The sequence below is a fragment of the Vidua chalybeata genome, chromosome 5 (assembly GCF_026979565.1).
Source record: "Vidua chalybeata isolate OUT-0048 chromosome 5, bVidCha1 merged haplotype, whole genome shotgun sequence".
NCBI classification, from domain to species: domain Eukaryota; kingdom Metazoa; phylum Chordata; class Aves; order Passeriformes; family Viduidae; genus Vidua; species Vidua chalybeata.
In genome coordinates, this window is record NC_071534.1 from 58,223,581 (window position 1) to 58,240,352 (window position 16,772).

Genomic DNA, 16,772 nt, shown 5'->3' on the forward strand with positions numbered 1-16,772 from the left:
TGAAGCTGTCATCTGTCTGTCAGGTTCTCCACCTGATGATCTCAATTTCCTAGGGTTTTTTGGGGAGCTTGTGGATTTGACTGTTTTTCCTTTAATTAATTTTTAAATTGTAGTCTTTTGGCTTCTGATTTTTGTTTATTCACTCTTCCCCCACCCCCGCCGATAAAACCCCTCAAACATACATCTGACTTCCCAAACAGACCATAGTATGAAAAGTTTCTGCATTAGTAAGAAAATGTTTCTATGTTAGTGGGCCAGGGGTTCCTCAGGGGCTAGTGAAATTTTCTGAGCTCAAGATAATTTCTAAACAACATCAATTCAACCTTTGCAAAAGAATTTACTTTTACCTAGAGAAAAAGACTTAGGACAATTTAGGCTGATATGTATGGAAAATCTAAGAATAGGGACATAAAACAGGACATGGCCACAAATTTGGACAAATAAAAATAGGACAATCTTTTCTTAGCATTTTCAGCAGTACAGAGACCATTAGCAGAATAAGAGCACTGTTATGCCCTATTAACAGATACTGTGGTGCAAAAAGCTTTCCGGTGAGAAGCTTCATGTTTAAGGTTGCAGTAACATATTCCTTTTCTTTTTTCTTTCTAGTTCTCTCTGCTATGCTTTCATGTGCAATAATCCATTTTTTTTTCTCTAAAATTTAGGGAGAATAACTATTTATGATTAATAGGTCAACAAAGCAATGAAAAATTAAAAATTTCAAGCCCTTGTTTATTGATATGAGAAGGTTCTTAGAAAGAGTCTTGTCCAGTTGTACTGCATGAACTCACTGAGAAAACTTAACATGAGACTGCAACAAGGTATGTGACAGATTTCTCATCCTCCCAGTCCTACTGCCAGCAGGGAAATGTCAGGACTTTAGGAAATAACATGAAACATTTTATCTTGAATGTATATAGCTTGACTATATAGCACTTTTTACATCACACTGGTATTTTAAAATAAATACACTGTCTTTTTCTTTGTTGTGCTTCAGGAATGTTATTCTCCAGTTTAGTACTCCTGCTAAAACCACACTGCTACTTCCCCCTCCCCACTCCTCCAACTGGAGACACAAAAGGCAAGGCTCATGGGTTGAGATAAGAACAATTTACTGGAAACAGCAATGAGATAAGAAAAACAACTGTAAGAGCAACAATAGTAACAACAGAGGTATACAAAAGAGGGAGTGTTTCACCTGCAAAATGCTCACCACGGACCCCCTTGACAAATAAACAATGCTGGAGGGATTCCCCCTGCCATTCTTACTCCACTGAAGGAAGGAGAGTCCCCACTTCCTGCCTCTGGCAACGACCTGAGCTGGTATTGAATAGTATCAGGGTCCCATCCCATCTACTGCACGTCCCCTCCCCTGTACTGCAAAAAATTAACCTGTCCTGGCTGAAACCAGGACAGTCTTTAGTGCTGATTACTATCATCAATGCTGTGCCTGACAGGGAGATAATATGCAAGTTGAAGCTACTTTTCTTGTTTGTGATGGAAAAATCAAAGATTTCAAACTTGCACACCAAAGGTGAAGGGCACTGTGGGGTGCTGTGACTGTAAGAAAAGGAGGAAACTTCTCATCAATTACAAACAGACTTGACATCCTTTTGAATTGTGAAAAAGCTCTTTTAAAATATTTATTAAGTACAAGTTTAAAAGTAGCTGTTTCCTTCAGGGTGCTCAATATGCAGGAGCAGCCTGCCAGTGGGATGTGGAGATGAAGAGGCTGAGGGGTAGGATAGCCTTTCTGTCCTGTCACGTCTGAGTTCTGTAGCCTATCCCTCTGCTGTCCTTAGCTCTCTCCTGATCAGATTTATCAAAGAAACACCCTTCTCTTACCTGATTGTAAACTTACAATTCATTCTGGTTTTATTATTCAGTACTACATTCTCCAAAAAAAGGTAAAACCACAAAAAATTTGCTTTTGACAAATTGTACTTTAGGCATAAGATAGTCTTCAAGAAATGAGGGCAGAAACAAAAGAGAGGAGAGAGAATGCTGGAAGATCATTTTGATTTTCAGACCATTAGATTTAATTCAAGATTTTGGTCATGGATGGTATTAATCTCAGTACATTTTATTTGCTTAAAATACAAGCATCTGTCCTAAACTAAGGAGCTGGGCTGCTCATAACCAAAGGAAAGCAGCCGATACCTCCAAAAGGGGATTTATCCCTTTAAAGTGTCTAAAGAAGGTGGTGTGATAAACTCTGTAGGGTTCCCTGTCTTTCCCCATTGACATGAAGGAAGCCCAAGTGATTTGTTTAGATTAAATACTTTTCACACAGCAAGAATAATCCTAGACTCAAATAATTTCATTTCTTGAAAAATGTATTGAAATTTTAAAGTGGTAGCTCTACTCCTGCCCCTTCCCTCACTGCTGGTTGGTGTCTGTGAAGGGAATACATGCTGCAGTGCTAGCAATTCCCAACCTTTATGTGTACTGAGGATATGCCTTAGGCCTAAGCAATGACAACCTTCAGACCTGTGATGACTTGAAAAATCACACACCAGTGCTATCTACCCTCCAGCCAGCATGGGACGAGTGATGCATTATAAATCCAGATCCTTTACCAGTGCAGAGATTAAAGAAGCAAGAAAGAAATTTCTTAATCCCTGCCTCAAGCAGTTTAAAACCTCCTTCTTGCTTGGGGTCCTACATAAATCAGAACAGAGGACTGGCTATATTCTGCAAATAAATCTTCCTTGATACTTACTTCTCACATAACTTCTCTGTAACAAATTCTGAGTTCTCCATGAAATATGTTAATAAAATGTCAACCATTTTATAATTTAGTAGCATCATAGTAATAATACTTTCTTCAGTTATATGTGTCTCTTTAAGGCAACATTTGACATACTGCTTGTACATAAAAAGTGAAATTAATACTGTAATATATCATTTACTCTTTTTCCTAATACCAAAACCCACTAAGTATAAACCATCTGTACAATAATTAATCATGCATGAGTGCAAACCAAATGCAGATTAAGTCAGCCTGAAAAAAGTCTCTCACAAGTAATTTCCACATGCATTTGAGGAAAATGATTTCAAAAAATTAAGTATAAGAATTATTTCTGCTAGAGTTAATAATTATAACAATGGCAGAGGACACTTAGTACTGAGCATTGCAATAGGATTAAAGAACACACTTTTCTTTTTTTTTTCAAAAGAATATAAACGACCAAAAGAAAAGGCAGTGATAAAATTATAAAACATATTTTGCTCATATAAAAAACCTTCTGTTTAAGGATGTGTGATCATACTTGACAGACTGTCATGAATTAAGCCTTATAAACAGTCAGAGAAGAACTGGTAACAAATATGTCATCTCTAAAATTGTGTATCAATGCAACCTGCCATTGTGAAAACTGGAATCACAGTGCCACACACTTCAACAAAGACACCAGAAAACAGAGGCCAGTTCTGCACATGAGCTGTTGAACACTATTTCAGAGCTGCTCCATCACCGTGTTGCCCATGACTGTGCTGTACCCCACACATCAATCCCTGTCCTGTGCTTGCTGCTGGGGACAGTTACAGGCAAAACTTGTGCTGAAATGCAAAGCCATGACTTAAGTTGACCTTGTTGTCTTCAGCTTTAAATTGAGAAATACCTAGTGCTCACACTGATGATCCAGAGTTTGAACTATTTCAGGTTTGGCTCAATATGTCCACACAAGTGCAATCACAACTGTCTGGCAGGCTTGTTTACAGTCACCTCAGAACCCCAAACAGCCCTCCAGAGCATTCACATGCCTGCTGTGAGGAATTATCCTTTTTAGCCCATGCTCAGATAATCCAGAGCCACTAGACTTCTGATGCTAACTAGTTATAAAGATTTTGATGTTTGATTTCAAACCAGACCAACTGAACAGATGTTTAATTAAACAACAGACAAGGTGTTGTTTGCTAGCACTTTAAGAATCCCAGCCTTCTGTTTTCAGTTGCATGAACTTTTTCTGCCATGAACTTAACCTGTCACAATTGTCTTTCAGTGAATATATTTGCTGATGCCAGAAGCAGAAGGAGTTCACAAATCAAGCTTTTGACAGGTTGCAGGCTGGGTCTCATTCTCACCTACACCTTGGTGCCTCGGGGGACGTGCTGTCTTCTCCAGCTGAAGTGCACAGGTATGCCTTTGCTTGCTTCCCTCACTCAGCTCTGTTCATTCCCAGCTGCAACACTTGGCTGCCTGGAGCCCAGGTAAGACCTCTTCAGAATTTAATTTTCATGTTAAGCATGGAACCAAAGTATGTTGGGGTTTTTCTAGTCCTTGTTTCTCCATTAAAGGGAGCGAAGTTTAGAGAGTATCACTGATATTACATGTCACAGCGTTAGGCTAGGAATTGGATGTGTACCTGCCAAGATCTCTCACCATTTCACTACAGTGCTGTTGCAGTGGTTGCAGCTTAAATAATCTCTGAGTCTGTCCATTATTCTGACAGAGTATAAAATTTAAAGTCCAACACAGGAGGAAAATATTTGCTCAATTTTGCCCCGGATAATGGATCTGTGGTCAGATCTCTCTGTAGCCAGGCACAGCTGCATGGATGCTCACCGGCATCATCTCCCTGTCACATGCCAGGCTCTTTGTGGTTGTGGCAGGTGAGAGCAGCTGCAGCAGCATGGAAGCCTGGTGACCCTTGCTAGCTTTCCCTGCCTGTGGTTGCTGAAGTACTCATCTAGGTACAGCTGTTGTGTCTTATCCTGTATAGAGCTGGGTGCACCAAACCCACATGGAGCCTGTAACATCTGAAGTGTTTTTGTTTATGTTCCCACTACTCTGGGGGTGTATTTCATTTAAGCTCACTCAGTACAGTGACGGCTGTGTGAAGGTGAGGAACAAGAACACAGCTGGGAAGTGGTGCTTGGGGCATGCTCATACAGGGATACCCCAGCAGCTGGAACTGTTTCAGGGGGCACCAGCCTCACTGGTTCCCACAGATGGAGAAAGAGGTGGAAGATACAAAGATGGGGGCAGATTTGGTTTGAGAGTTCTACCTGGTGGCAGGATGTCAGGATCTGTGATATTTAAATGCTCTCAAGATTGTAGAAAGTCTCTGTCTTTCAGCCCCGCTGCCAAAGAAGGAGTCGTAATTTGTCTGTGCTGGTTTTCAAGGTTGTTTATTTCTTCTTATCTAAAATATTTTCTCTCTGACCTGCAGCAGGTCTGTCTTGCAGGACAGCATGCGGAGGAGCTCTGCCCCTCAGTGGGATGTTACAAACATTATATACTAGAAATTACGTGTGCTATATTTACAATAACGTGCCAATATCTATCACCCATGTTGAACACTGTGTCCCCAGCCTAAACCAATAGAAAAATGCCAACACCACAATGAAACATGGAGGGCATGAAGAAGAAGAAAAAGGACAAGGCACACTCAGTTTCCTCTGTCTTGCCTCCTTTGAATGCCTTATCTAGAATCCTGAAATTCTACTTTTGCACCCATGCCACACTAATTACTACTTATATCAAACACTCAGAGCTTGTAATTCATCCTGTAAGATTGAAAACTCTTGTCCATGGATAGAGATCAGAGACAGTGTCTCTTGGGGCTCTGTACAGGGGGGTTCCTGACTCCCTGCCAGGGTCCCAGACCTTCCTGAGCAGCCAGAGAGGGATGCCCTGGATTCCCACAGCAGGATGCTGGATTGTCTTTTATACCCATAGCTGTCTTTTGTTTTTCCAACAGTTTTGTGTTGGCAAGTCTTACTTTGCTCCAGGTAAATAAGAAGATGAAGGATGCCATAATGACACAATCAACCTCTCTTGGACTCATGCTGAGTTTCCCCTGTGCAAGTTTTTTGCACAGATGCTGACATTACCTGTTTTTCTTCACTACACGTTAAGATGCACTTATATTGGATCTCTGACAAAATTCATAGCACCTGACATAGGCATTTCTCAGTGGCATCTTCATTAGGACTTCTGACTATCTTTTAAGTTAATGAAAACAAACCAAAACCTCCAGAGAAAGAGCTAGAGCTCTGCTGAATCCACTTAGAATTTAGGTGGTTTTTATTTGAATACTACAGTATTTCAGCTGGTAGCATTCTGGTTATATTTTACATTAAGTGTGAATATGTTTTCATGGTCTTCTCTGAAAGCCTTCGTGAAGTGCTCCTCTGCTTTCGTCACAGCTTCAGTGCCAAAATTTCCATCATGAGATTTGTTTTTTCTACAACAAAATGAAAGCCAGGGTTTCCTTTTAGTCTTTATATTTTTATTACATCTCTGTCACTTTACTAAAGGCTGGTTCTGGGTATACCTGTGTGCCCTGGTGAGTGAGAGCACCAAGTGATGGACCAGTTTTTCTCTTGCAGCAGTACCAGTCAGAGTTTGATGGGGAGGCATGAGGCTGGGGCTGGCCATCCTGTTACACCTCAGTAAGTACAGATTAAACAGTGACTCAGTGACTCAGACCAGTTTTAAAATATTATCATGTGATAATATTTCCAAGATTTTGCTAAAGCGCTTCTTTTAAGAAAATGCTATTGAGAAACACTTGACAGTGAATCCTTATTCCCCATTCTCCTGCCAATGAGGGACAAATGAGATTTGAAATCTTCAAGAACAAAGAAAACATACACATTGTAATTGAGTCTGATTCAGGTCCTGAAAGGGGCAGTCAGCATCTGCTAATGAATAATGAGCATGGATTTGTATAACTAGAAAGAGCAGGCTAACTAAACATTGGCACTGCTTTACATCTAAAGAGTCAAGTGTCACTTATCATCTGAATTATAGCTTGAGCCATAGACTGAAATTTGACTATAAAATGCTGTATTTTTACTGTTGTAGTTGGATTTCTAGTATTCTGTGGGATTTTCAAGTATCAGTTGTTTGGGTTTTTTAACTGCACCTTTTCTAACAAGTTGAGCCAAGTAAAGCTGAATGGATATAGCCTCCAAGGTACCCATTCCTTTGCAGAGTTTCAGGACAGAACTTGTTTATAAGAAAAAACCCTGTAAGGGAAGTCTTAATATAATGGGGAAGATATTGAAAGTTGTTTCAGGAAAAACAAAGAAGAAGTCCTGCAATTATTCAGAGAATTCAGAATTACTCTTTTTATTTATTAATGGCCACTCCATGGGGTCTGAGAGGGTTCTGACACTGGACTAAGGATTCACTGCAAATTAAAAGAAAATCTAAGGGACCCCTAATGTCAATCCTGGTCTCAATCCTGATCTAATTTCCACCATTGTAACTTGGAACACTTATTTCAACAGAAATAAGTGGAATTCATTCAAATCTGTCTCTGTCCACATAGCCAATAGAAATGCTTAATGTTCTTTTATAGGATTGCTGGCAATGGGTATGTCAGGGCAGAAAGCATAATAAATTATTGCTCATGGCAGACTGGCACTTCTACTAAAAAGTAATGTGCTGAAAATTTAAGTTTTAGCATAGATTTGCAACATGCTAGCTATATATTTTATTATTATTTTGCAGTATGTTCATTACTGAAGTTCTTTTAAAAATGTGTAACTAAGGACAAAAGGGGTACAGGCAAAGGATAATTAAGTTTTCTGCTTGTGTTGGGATTTAACTGATTTTGTCTGGAGAATACTGCTGTCTACACAGAACAATTTAATCTTTCTTTGATCTTCTTATATGCTCAGTGCTGATAAGACCCCAGCATACACAGCATGACTGTGATGCTGGGTCCTGCCACCCAGCCCTTGGGGACCTTCTCCAGGGCCGCAGCAAGCAACTGACAGCCTCGTCAACCTGTGGGATGAACAGCCCTCAGAAGTACTGCATTATAGGCTACCTAGAGGTTGGTTTGCTCTTTCTTTTTTAATAAACTTTTAATAAACTTTTTAAATGAACTCCTCTTACTAACCATATTCTCACTCTTCCTACTAACCTTACTCTCATCTGTATAGGGAATTTGCCCAGACTAGGAAGTTCCTGTGGGAGTTATCTGAATAATTATCAGACAGTGTGATACTAAGTCTGGTGGAAGGCTGTGCCTCGCTGCACATATGGAGGGTTTGGCAGCAAACAGCCTCCACAGTGATGCGTATCCTCTCAAGGGGGAGAAACATCCCTGAGATGCACAGGGATTGAGCACAGGGATTTCTGAAGGAGCTTTGCTCTGCAAGTCCTCTTCCCACTCAGGCCCCAGAGGTGAAGCCCATGGTCTGTGTGTGTGAGTGCAGGGGTCCCACAGGCTGCAGGGCCTTCTCCAGAGGACATGCCCATATGGTGTTGAGACCTGAGGCAGCCCGTTAAGAGATTGACACCATACACTCTCCTCTCTTTTGATCTGAAATTAGGCCAATGTTGCTGAAAGCAGAAAACTGCCTCTGCAAAGGGAAGACCTAATGCTGTCCAGGCTTTGGCCATGTGGGTGTGTAGGGCCATGTGGTGTGGTCCAGGTGGAGCAGGTGGTAGGGCCAATGCTGTGGTCCAGGCTTTGACCATGTGGGTCAGCAGATCCAAAATGTGTCTGACCAGATGGATGCCTCTTATTCCCTGGCTGCAGTGATGAGGAAGAACCACTGGGTGTATGAAAGATGTGCAGAAATGAGGATTCCCTTGTGATAAATTGAGGCGAATAATTTGATTCAGCCTTTTTAAGGTCAATTAGAATTTTATTAATTACAGCAAGCAGTAGCAAGCAAAACAGCGCTGGGTGGGTAGGGGTCTCCTAACCGCCCCTCCTGCAGTGTCCCACACTGCAGTGCCCCACACCCCACTCCCTTATTCAGTTTCTTTTTATAGTTTCTTGGAGGTTTCTTAATTCGTGTCTTTTGCGATAGCAGTGTGCGTAGCTTGAGCATCTCTCTGCGTCGTGTCTGCGTTGTGTCGAGGCAGGTGATCGCTGATTTCACAATCGGCTCCGGACAGTGATGGGCATACCCGGAGTACTCCTACGTTGTCTAGTCCGGTGGCCGTTGCCTGGTGGTCGCTGATTTCATAATCAGCTCCGGCCATCCCCCGACATCCTTAGCCTGTGTCTGCAAAAAAGCTACAAAAAGCTCCCTATATGGTGATTAATCATACTTTAATTTTTATATTTCCTCCTTTAATATTCCAATTCTTTTGATGAACAAACAAGTTACCACAGTTTATCACAATCCCCCATTTTCTCTTTTACCATTTTGTTCATCAAATCGCTTTGCTGCTTCGTAGGCTAGAAGTAAAGTGTTCAGCATTGTTCTGACTAGAAACACCATTAGGACAGAGCGATAGAAAACTAATAATTTGCCAATAAGGGTGGAGTCCTAGCCTTGTTTTTGTTACGTAATATCCTGTTTTCCCCTTTTTGGCTTGCTGCTCCCTTGGTGTTTCGGAGGCACTTAGACTGGTCCTTTGAGGGATCCTAGTACTCGGCTGGCAATAGTTGGAGCATTTCAGCATTGTTCCACTTAGAGGGGGCTTGGCCTTTTCCTCTCTGCCTCGCTCGCCGACTCGGGTGCTTCGAGCCGCGAGGTAAACCATCTTCTCGGCAGCAGCAGTACTCGCCTGAGCGTCCCCTTTTCCGCTCCTGCCTAGCCTTGTACTGTTCCCAGTTCTTATCTTTGACCAGAGGTGGATTGCAAGGAATCCCCTTCAGTTCCTTTCGACAACACCCTTTTATTATCTGAGCAGCAAATGAAGTGGGCTCGTTAGTATGAAAACAAGAATATTTCCCACCACTCAGATCCAAAACTGACCCACTGATTTTCCAATTCTCCTATCCTTAGCACAGTTTCAGTTAGTTTTCGCTGAGTTTTATAGCACTCAGTACAAACCCCAATTGGTGGTCTTCCCCTCTGGCAATGGACCCACCACCGTTCTTGGCAAATTTTACATATAAAGCACACAAAAGGGTAACAATCTCCACAACCTTCCTTATTACAAATCACTATATAGTCTTTTGTAATTGTATCCCTTTGCTTCCCCTTATGGTTGATTTGGATAATGTCCACAGAGTTCATTAGTTTTTCTTAAGAGTCACTTTCAAGTTCCCAGGCTGGCTAGTCACTCTTCACTGGTTATTTGTGGCAACCGGGCCTTTCACTCGGCTGGCGTGAGTCCACCCCTTTTCGGCCGTCCTGACTGCCGTTTCTGTGGTAAGCAAAACAAGAAAAGGACCTTCCCCACATGGAGTTAAGGAATCTTCCTTCCAAGACTTAATAAGTACTTGATCCCCTGGTTTTATCTTATGGATTGTGATATCCAGAGGTGGTCTCTGTGCCAATACTCCTTTCTTCCTCAATTACTGCCTTCTGCTCATAATTTGGGTAATGTAGAATTTAATATGAGAATCTTTTAGGCAGGGGTGATCTGTGGGGGCTTCCATATCATAAGGCATTCCAAATAGCATTTCAAATGGGGAGATTCCCACATCAGTTCGGGGTTGAGTTCGAATGTTCAATAAGGCAAGAGGTAGGCACTTAACCCATGACATTTTTGTTTCTAGCATTTTACTTTGTGAGTTGGTTTTTTTTTGTTTGTTTTTTTTTTTTGTTTTTTTTTTTTTATTTCTCCATTCATTCTTTCCACCCTCCCCGAGCTCTGTGGATGCCATGGGGTGTGATATTTCCATTGAGTCCCCAAAGCTGTCAGGACATCTTTTGCAATTTTAGAGGTGTAATGGGGTCCCCGGTCTGAGTCTAAACACTCAATTAATCCATACCGGGGGATAATTTGCTCTAATAATACTTTTACCACAGTGTTCGAAGTAGCTCGGGCCATAGGATAAGCTTCCACGTAATGGGTTAAGTGGTCTACCAGTACCAATAGATATTTATACCTCCCCACTTTTGGAAATTCTGTAAAATCTATTTGTATATGTGAAAAGGGTCGTTGTGCCAGTTCCCTTCCGCCCATTGGTCTTTCTATTAATTGTTGTTTATTTATTCTTTGACAGGTTAAACATTGTTGGGCTACCTGTTTTGCAAGATTATAGACCCCTATACACATATATTTAATTGCAAATTGGTCAACCAGGGCTTGAGTTCCCCAGTGGGTTTTCTCATGAATTGCTTGCAGGACCCTTATTGCCATTCCTTTTGGGAGTACCTCCCGCCCATCCAGTAGTATCCACTTGCCTCCCTCTTTTTCCTTCACCCCCATTTGGTTTAATTTTTGTTTTTCCTGTACCGTGAAGGCTAACACATGGTTAATGGGTTCATGGAACCGGCAATGTTTGTCTTGGGGGTTATCACAGGCACACTGTATCGAATCAATCCCGTATGCATCCCAGCAAGCCCAACATGGTTCTTCCTCTAAGTCAGCTCCACAAGTGGAGCAATCTTTCCTTTGTGTGACCCCCCCCTTATATGGTTTTAAATTCATTAGAGCTGCCTTTCTCGCCTCCTGGTCGGCTAAGTTATTTCCCCGTACTGAGTTTCCCATCCCCATTTGATGTCCTTTTACATGAACAATAGCTATTCTTTCCGGACCTCTCAAGGCCTGGAGCACTTTCAGAATTAATTCCCCATGTATCAACCCCCTTCCCTGTGAATTGATAAGACCCCTTTCTTCCCAGATTTTACCAAATGTATGAACCACCCCATAAGCATATTTTGAATCAGTATAAATGGTCCCAACTTTTCCTTTTAGTAGTTCTAAAGCTCTGAGTACTGCATACAATTCACATGCTTGTGCTGACCAGCTGGGGCTAAGAGGACCAGATTCTATTTTCTTAAAAATTTTCCCATCCACAATAGCATACCCAGATTTCCTTTTCCCTTCAAGGACCCGAGAGGACCCATCTACATAATACCGATATCCTTCCTCTAATTCCTCCTCTTCGAGGTCTGGTCTTATTTTTGTTTGTTCCTCTATTTGCAAAAGACAATCATGAGTTAGTCCCACAACTGGTTCCCCATATAGAAACTGGGCTGGATTTTGTAAGCTTGTGGTTTCAATACTTAACCTAGGAGAAGAAATTAGGATGCCTTCATACTTTAGGAGTCTGGCATCTGTTATCCATTTATCTGCTTTTTGTTGTAGTACTCCACGAATGTTATGAGGAGATAAAACCTTCAGTTCACTCCCAAAAGTTATCTTTCCTGCTTCTTCTACCAAAAGGGCAGCAGCCACTATCGATTGCAGACAGGCAGGCCACCCTCGGCTAACAGGGTCGAGAAGCTTTGAAAGATATGCCACTGGTTTTTTTCCTCCAGCCCATTCCTGGGCTAACACCCCGTATGCCACCCCTTCATTGAAATTAATGAATAAAAAGAATGGTCTTTTTAGATCCGGGAGGCTGAGAACCGGGGCATTGACCAGTTCAGTTTTTAATTATTTTAACCGGGTCTCATCCTCAGGGCTCCACTTTAATAGCCCGTCTGTTGTTAATTTTTCATACAGAAATTTAACTTTCCCACTAAAATTTTCAATCCATTGTCTGCAATACCCAAAAAGTCCCAGTAACTGCCGAACCTGCCTTTTAGTTTTTGGGGCTTCCAGGGAAAGTATTCCTTGGACTCTATCAGTATCCAATTTCTTAGTCCCCTGAGTCAGCCAGTGTCCGAGGTATTTAACTTCCTCTTCCACAAATTGTAATTTCGACTTTGAAACTTTGAGTCCCTTAAGGCTTAAATAATTTAGGAGTTTTATAGTTTCTTCCCTTACTCTTTCTTCTTCTTTCCCTGCAATTAATAAATCATCTACATATTGTAGAAGCACAATCCCCTTCCCCTGTGAATATTCTGCCAATATTTGTTCCAGAGCTTGCCCAAATAAATTTGGGGATTCGGTAAACCCCTGGGGAAGGACAGTCCACCTCAGTTGTTGTTTTCTATGTGTATCCGGGTCTTCCCATTCAAAAGCAAAATAATCTCTAGAGGTTTCCTTAAGGGGACAGGCCCAAAAAGCATCTTTAAGATCTATTACACTATACCACTGGTTTTCTGGGCCAAGTTGGCTTAAAATAGTATGTGGATTGGCTACGACCGGGAATCTTTCAACTGTTCTTTTATTAATTTCCCGCAAGTCATGCACCAATCTGTAACTGCCATTCGGTTTCTTTACTGGCAGGATGGGGGTATTGAAAGGGGACATACAGGGTTCTAAAAGTCCCTTTTCCAAAAGTCTCTTTATTTCTGTTTTTAGTCCTTCCCTCCCCTCTTTGGGTATGGGATATTGCCGAATCCTGACAGGGATTTCTGGGTTCCTGATAGTTACCTCAAAGGGTTCAATATTTAATTTCCCCACACTGTCGGGGGTATACCAAACTTCTGGGTTAATCTTTTTCTCGTCTTCAACTCAGAGAGGATATAGTTTTAATCTGCTTCTGGAACTAGTAAAAATGACCCAATTCCTAATTTAGAATCACTTTCTAAGAGTACATCCTTAATTACAGGTACTCCAAAGGGTTCCCCTTTGGCCCCAATCACCTGTATTATCTCAGGTGAAATCTTACACCCTTGGGGAAGGGTCTGGACGGTTGATCTCTCCGCCCCTGAGTCCACAAGGAACTCATATTCTCGTTGCTGGGGACCTATTTTTAATTTTACCAGGGGCTCTGTTCTTTCTCTTGTCCCCAGCAGATAGAGCCCCCGACCCCCCTAATCTTCTTTGAACTGTTCCTCATCAGCAATCTTCTGCCGACACTCTCTCCTCATGTGTCCCTTCTTCCCACAATAGAAACAAACAATGCTCTCTCCACCTCTCGACTTCCCTTCAAACCAACTTCGCTGGACGTCAGTCCGACCTCTGGACTGACCTCCAGTTCCCCTTTGGGGATTCTGTTGTCCCCCCCTACTGCTGCTAACACGATTCCAGACTGCTTTTTAAAACTCTCATCCTCTCTCCCAACACACACCTTTTGAGCCTCTCACAACAACTCATCCAATCCTTTTGTTTGCCATCCTTCTAATTTCTCCAACTTCTTCCGAATGTCTACCCAAGAATTGACTACAAAATGCACCTTCAAAAGTGTCTCCCCTTCTGGGGTATTGGGGTCCACCCCTGAATACAACTGGAAAGCTTTCTTCAATCTCTCCCACTATCCAAAGAGCTGCATATTCGCTCTCCTCTTGGTTAAAGGGCTCTTTGGAGTTAACATATATATTTAGAGCTTGACAGATCCAATCCTCAAACAACCCAAATACGGGCCAATATAGTTGGTCTCCCCTTATTTGTTTACCTCCCCAAATTTCCATACAATAATGGATCATTTTAACCTTATCTTTTCCTTTTCTAGAAGGAAAGGCATCCCAATACTCTACCGTTAAGCCTAGTGGAAGTTTTACCGAGATTCTCCCACCCATGGGTTCAGCAGATTTACTTTTTCTCTGACCCATCTTCTAGAGTGCCTTCTCACACTCAACACAAACAATACGACAGTCGCTTCCCCCAATTCGTGGCCCACTCCGTCGCCGGATATGGGAAACGCACTACTATGGGGTCCACACTCACTTGGGGAATCTGAGCTGCCAGTTCCCCTCTCACACACACGTTCGCATTTGCTACACTCCAGGACTCCCACCCCTGACCGAGCGACCGAGCGGACCGGACTACTCACGTCTTTCCGGCGCCTCTGTTTCTCAACCGGGGCTTCGCCCTGTGTGTCTTCTTATTCACCTCAATCACTCCGGGACTACACACCCCTAAACGACTCTTAAAGACCCCGTTTCCAGGGTCGAGGCTTTGTCCCTTCCACATGCACTCCGGAGCCCGCTTGTACGGGGCCCACCGTCTTTTTCACACGCACACGCATTCCGGAGCCCGCTTGTACGGGGCCCACTGAGCACATACACTTATACTAAATTAGTAAGCCGAAACTTGGGGAAGTTTCTCCGGGGATCCCCCGCCCCAGGAACTTTGACGCCGTCCACCTCCGCGTCTGGGTTAGGCCCGCTTGCTCTCCTCCTAACCCAGGAGCCTCCCCACCGAGGGTAACTCGACGCCGAGCGGGGTGCAGCTCCCCCCCTCCTACGTCCCCCAACCCTGGATGCTCTTGGAACATTAGTCCCTCAATCCAGCAGGTTTGAATCAACCCTGGATGCTCTTGGAATATTAATCCCTCAATCCAGCAGGTTTTAATCAACCCTGGAAAAAGGAGGCCCACCACCCACCGGGAAAAGAGGCCCACCACCCACTGGGGGCTACTTACGCTTCCTGCGTGTTCACTCTTCCGCGGTTCTTCGTGCACAAAGATTAACGGGGGTACCTTTGCTTGCTACTGAGTTTTAGGTTCGTCGGTAAAGGCCCAAGGAGGAAGCCCCCCCTTAGGTCCACCGCAAAAAGGCGGTGGGGCGCCTCACCCTAGTGGGGCCTCCCTCCCGGGTTTCCTTTATCCGAGTCACGGCACCAAATTGTGATAAATTGAGGCGAATAATTTGATTCAGCCTTTTTAAGGTCAATTAGAATTTTATTAATTACAGCAAGCAGTAGCAAGCAAAACAGCGCTGGGTGGGTAGGGGTCTCCTAACCGCCCCTCCTGCAGTGTCCCACACTGCAGTGCCCCACACCCCACTCCCTTATTCAGTTTCTTTTTATAGTTTCTTGGAGGTTTCTTAATTCGTGTCTTTTGCGATAGCAGTGTGCGTAGCTTGAGCATCTCTCTGCGTCGTGTCTGCGTTGTGTCGAGGCAGGTGATCGCTGATTTCACAATCGGCTCCGGACAGTGATGGGCATACCCGGAGTACTCCTACGTTGTCTAGTCCGGTGGCCGTTGCCTGGTGGTCGCTGATTTCATAATCAGCTCCGGCCATCCCCCGACATCCTTAGCCTGTGTCTGCAAAAAAGCTACAAAAAGCTCCCTATATGGTGATTAATCATACTTTAATTTTTATATTTCCTCCTTTAATATTCCAATTCTTTTGATGAACAAACAAGTTACCACAGTTTATCACACCCTTGTTTACGTCCTGGTGGACTTGGCCCCACTTAGCTAATAAATTGTCACAAATAAAAAAATTGTCACTAAATAACAGCCTAGGCTGAAGAGGAAGTTAAAATACAGCTTAATTTATAAGCAATTGAAAAGAATTACAGTTTATGACCTTCTAGCTTAATGTTGTGACACATTTGCAGAGTAAAGTATGGACATGTAACAAAGCACTGCTCCAAATTGGACATTGTATCCACAGTTTTCTGCAAAATATAAATATCTCTTTCCTTTGCTAAAATAGCCTGAATCATTTTTCTGGCCCTAAAGCTGGACGATTGCCTTTTATTCTTGCTTTTTAGGAGGAGATCAAAGAGCAATAAAAAAATTAATATTTTCACTTGCCTGTACTTATCCTTTAAATCATGTAAATACAGACTCATGAAAAGGAGCAGCTGTTCTGCAATAATCCCTGTGATTTAAAGCTGCTTCAACATATCTTGACCTCTGGTGGCTGTCTCCTGAAGTGGGTGAAAGATACAAACTGCTGCTTTGCAGAGCTTGAGAGAGAGAGAGAGAGAGAGAGATGCTTTGGCAATGTGTTCTTTTCCATCATCTTGCCTTAAATGTGTTGTCACCTACAGTGCATCAGAGTGCCACTTCACTTTCAATTTGCTTTCTCACCAGCACATTTTGGATTCTTTGCTGGAGGCAGACCAGGAAGTTTTGCATCTTGTAAACCAAAGTTCTTTCTCTACCTGTTCCCCTCCTGGTGACCTTTGTCAGATTTCATAAAAGCAAACCTTATTCATGAAAGTGGGTATTAGTCAACGTGGCAAGCTACCAAAAGCCAAGATTTAGCTGGGATTCAGATGGGAAAAAAATAGAATTCAACTGCCTTGTGTTTGGAAAGAAGCACTACAAATAATTTTTAGTCTTTAATATGTCTTATGGCTTTTACAATGTAGCTTAAATGTGTTT

The 16,772-nt window shown here is 42.6% G+C and overlaps 1 protein-coding gene and 1 long non-coding RNA gene across 3 annotated transcripts in view; one reads left to right on the plus strand and one right to left on the minus strand.

The window, feature by feature from the left end:
* Positions 1-6,365: 6,365 nt before the first annotated feature.
* Positions 6,366-16,772, plus strand: part of LAMB4 (laminin subunit beta 4) — a 47,548-nt gene continuing 37,141 nt past the window's right edge. Inside the window, exons 1-2 of the mRNA XM_053943176.1 lie at positions 6,366-6,399; positions 7,636-7,793. Coding sequence (XP_053799151.1) covers positions 6,366-6,399; positions 7,636-7,793 — 192 coding nt within the window. The remainder of the gene's footprint in view (positions 6,400-7,635; positions 7,794-16,772) is intronic.
* Positions 9,010-15,810, minus strand: LOC128788252 (uncharacterized). Of its 2 annotated transcripts, none has more exons than XR_008431001.1 (2): positions 15,075-15,810; positions 9,010-10,072 (listed from the first exon to the last, which is right to left on the minus strand). It is a non-coding gene; the product is annotated as an uncharacterized LOC128788252 (long non-coding RNA). The 2 variants fall into 2 exon arrangements; XR_008431000.1 differs by lacking the exon at positions 15,075-15,810 and adding an exon at positions 14,484-15,068.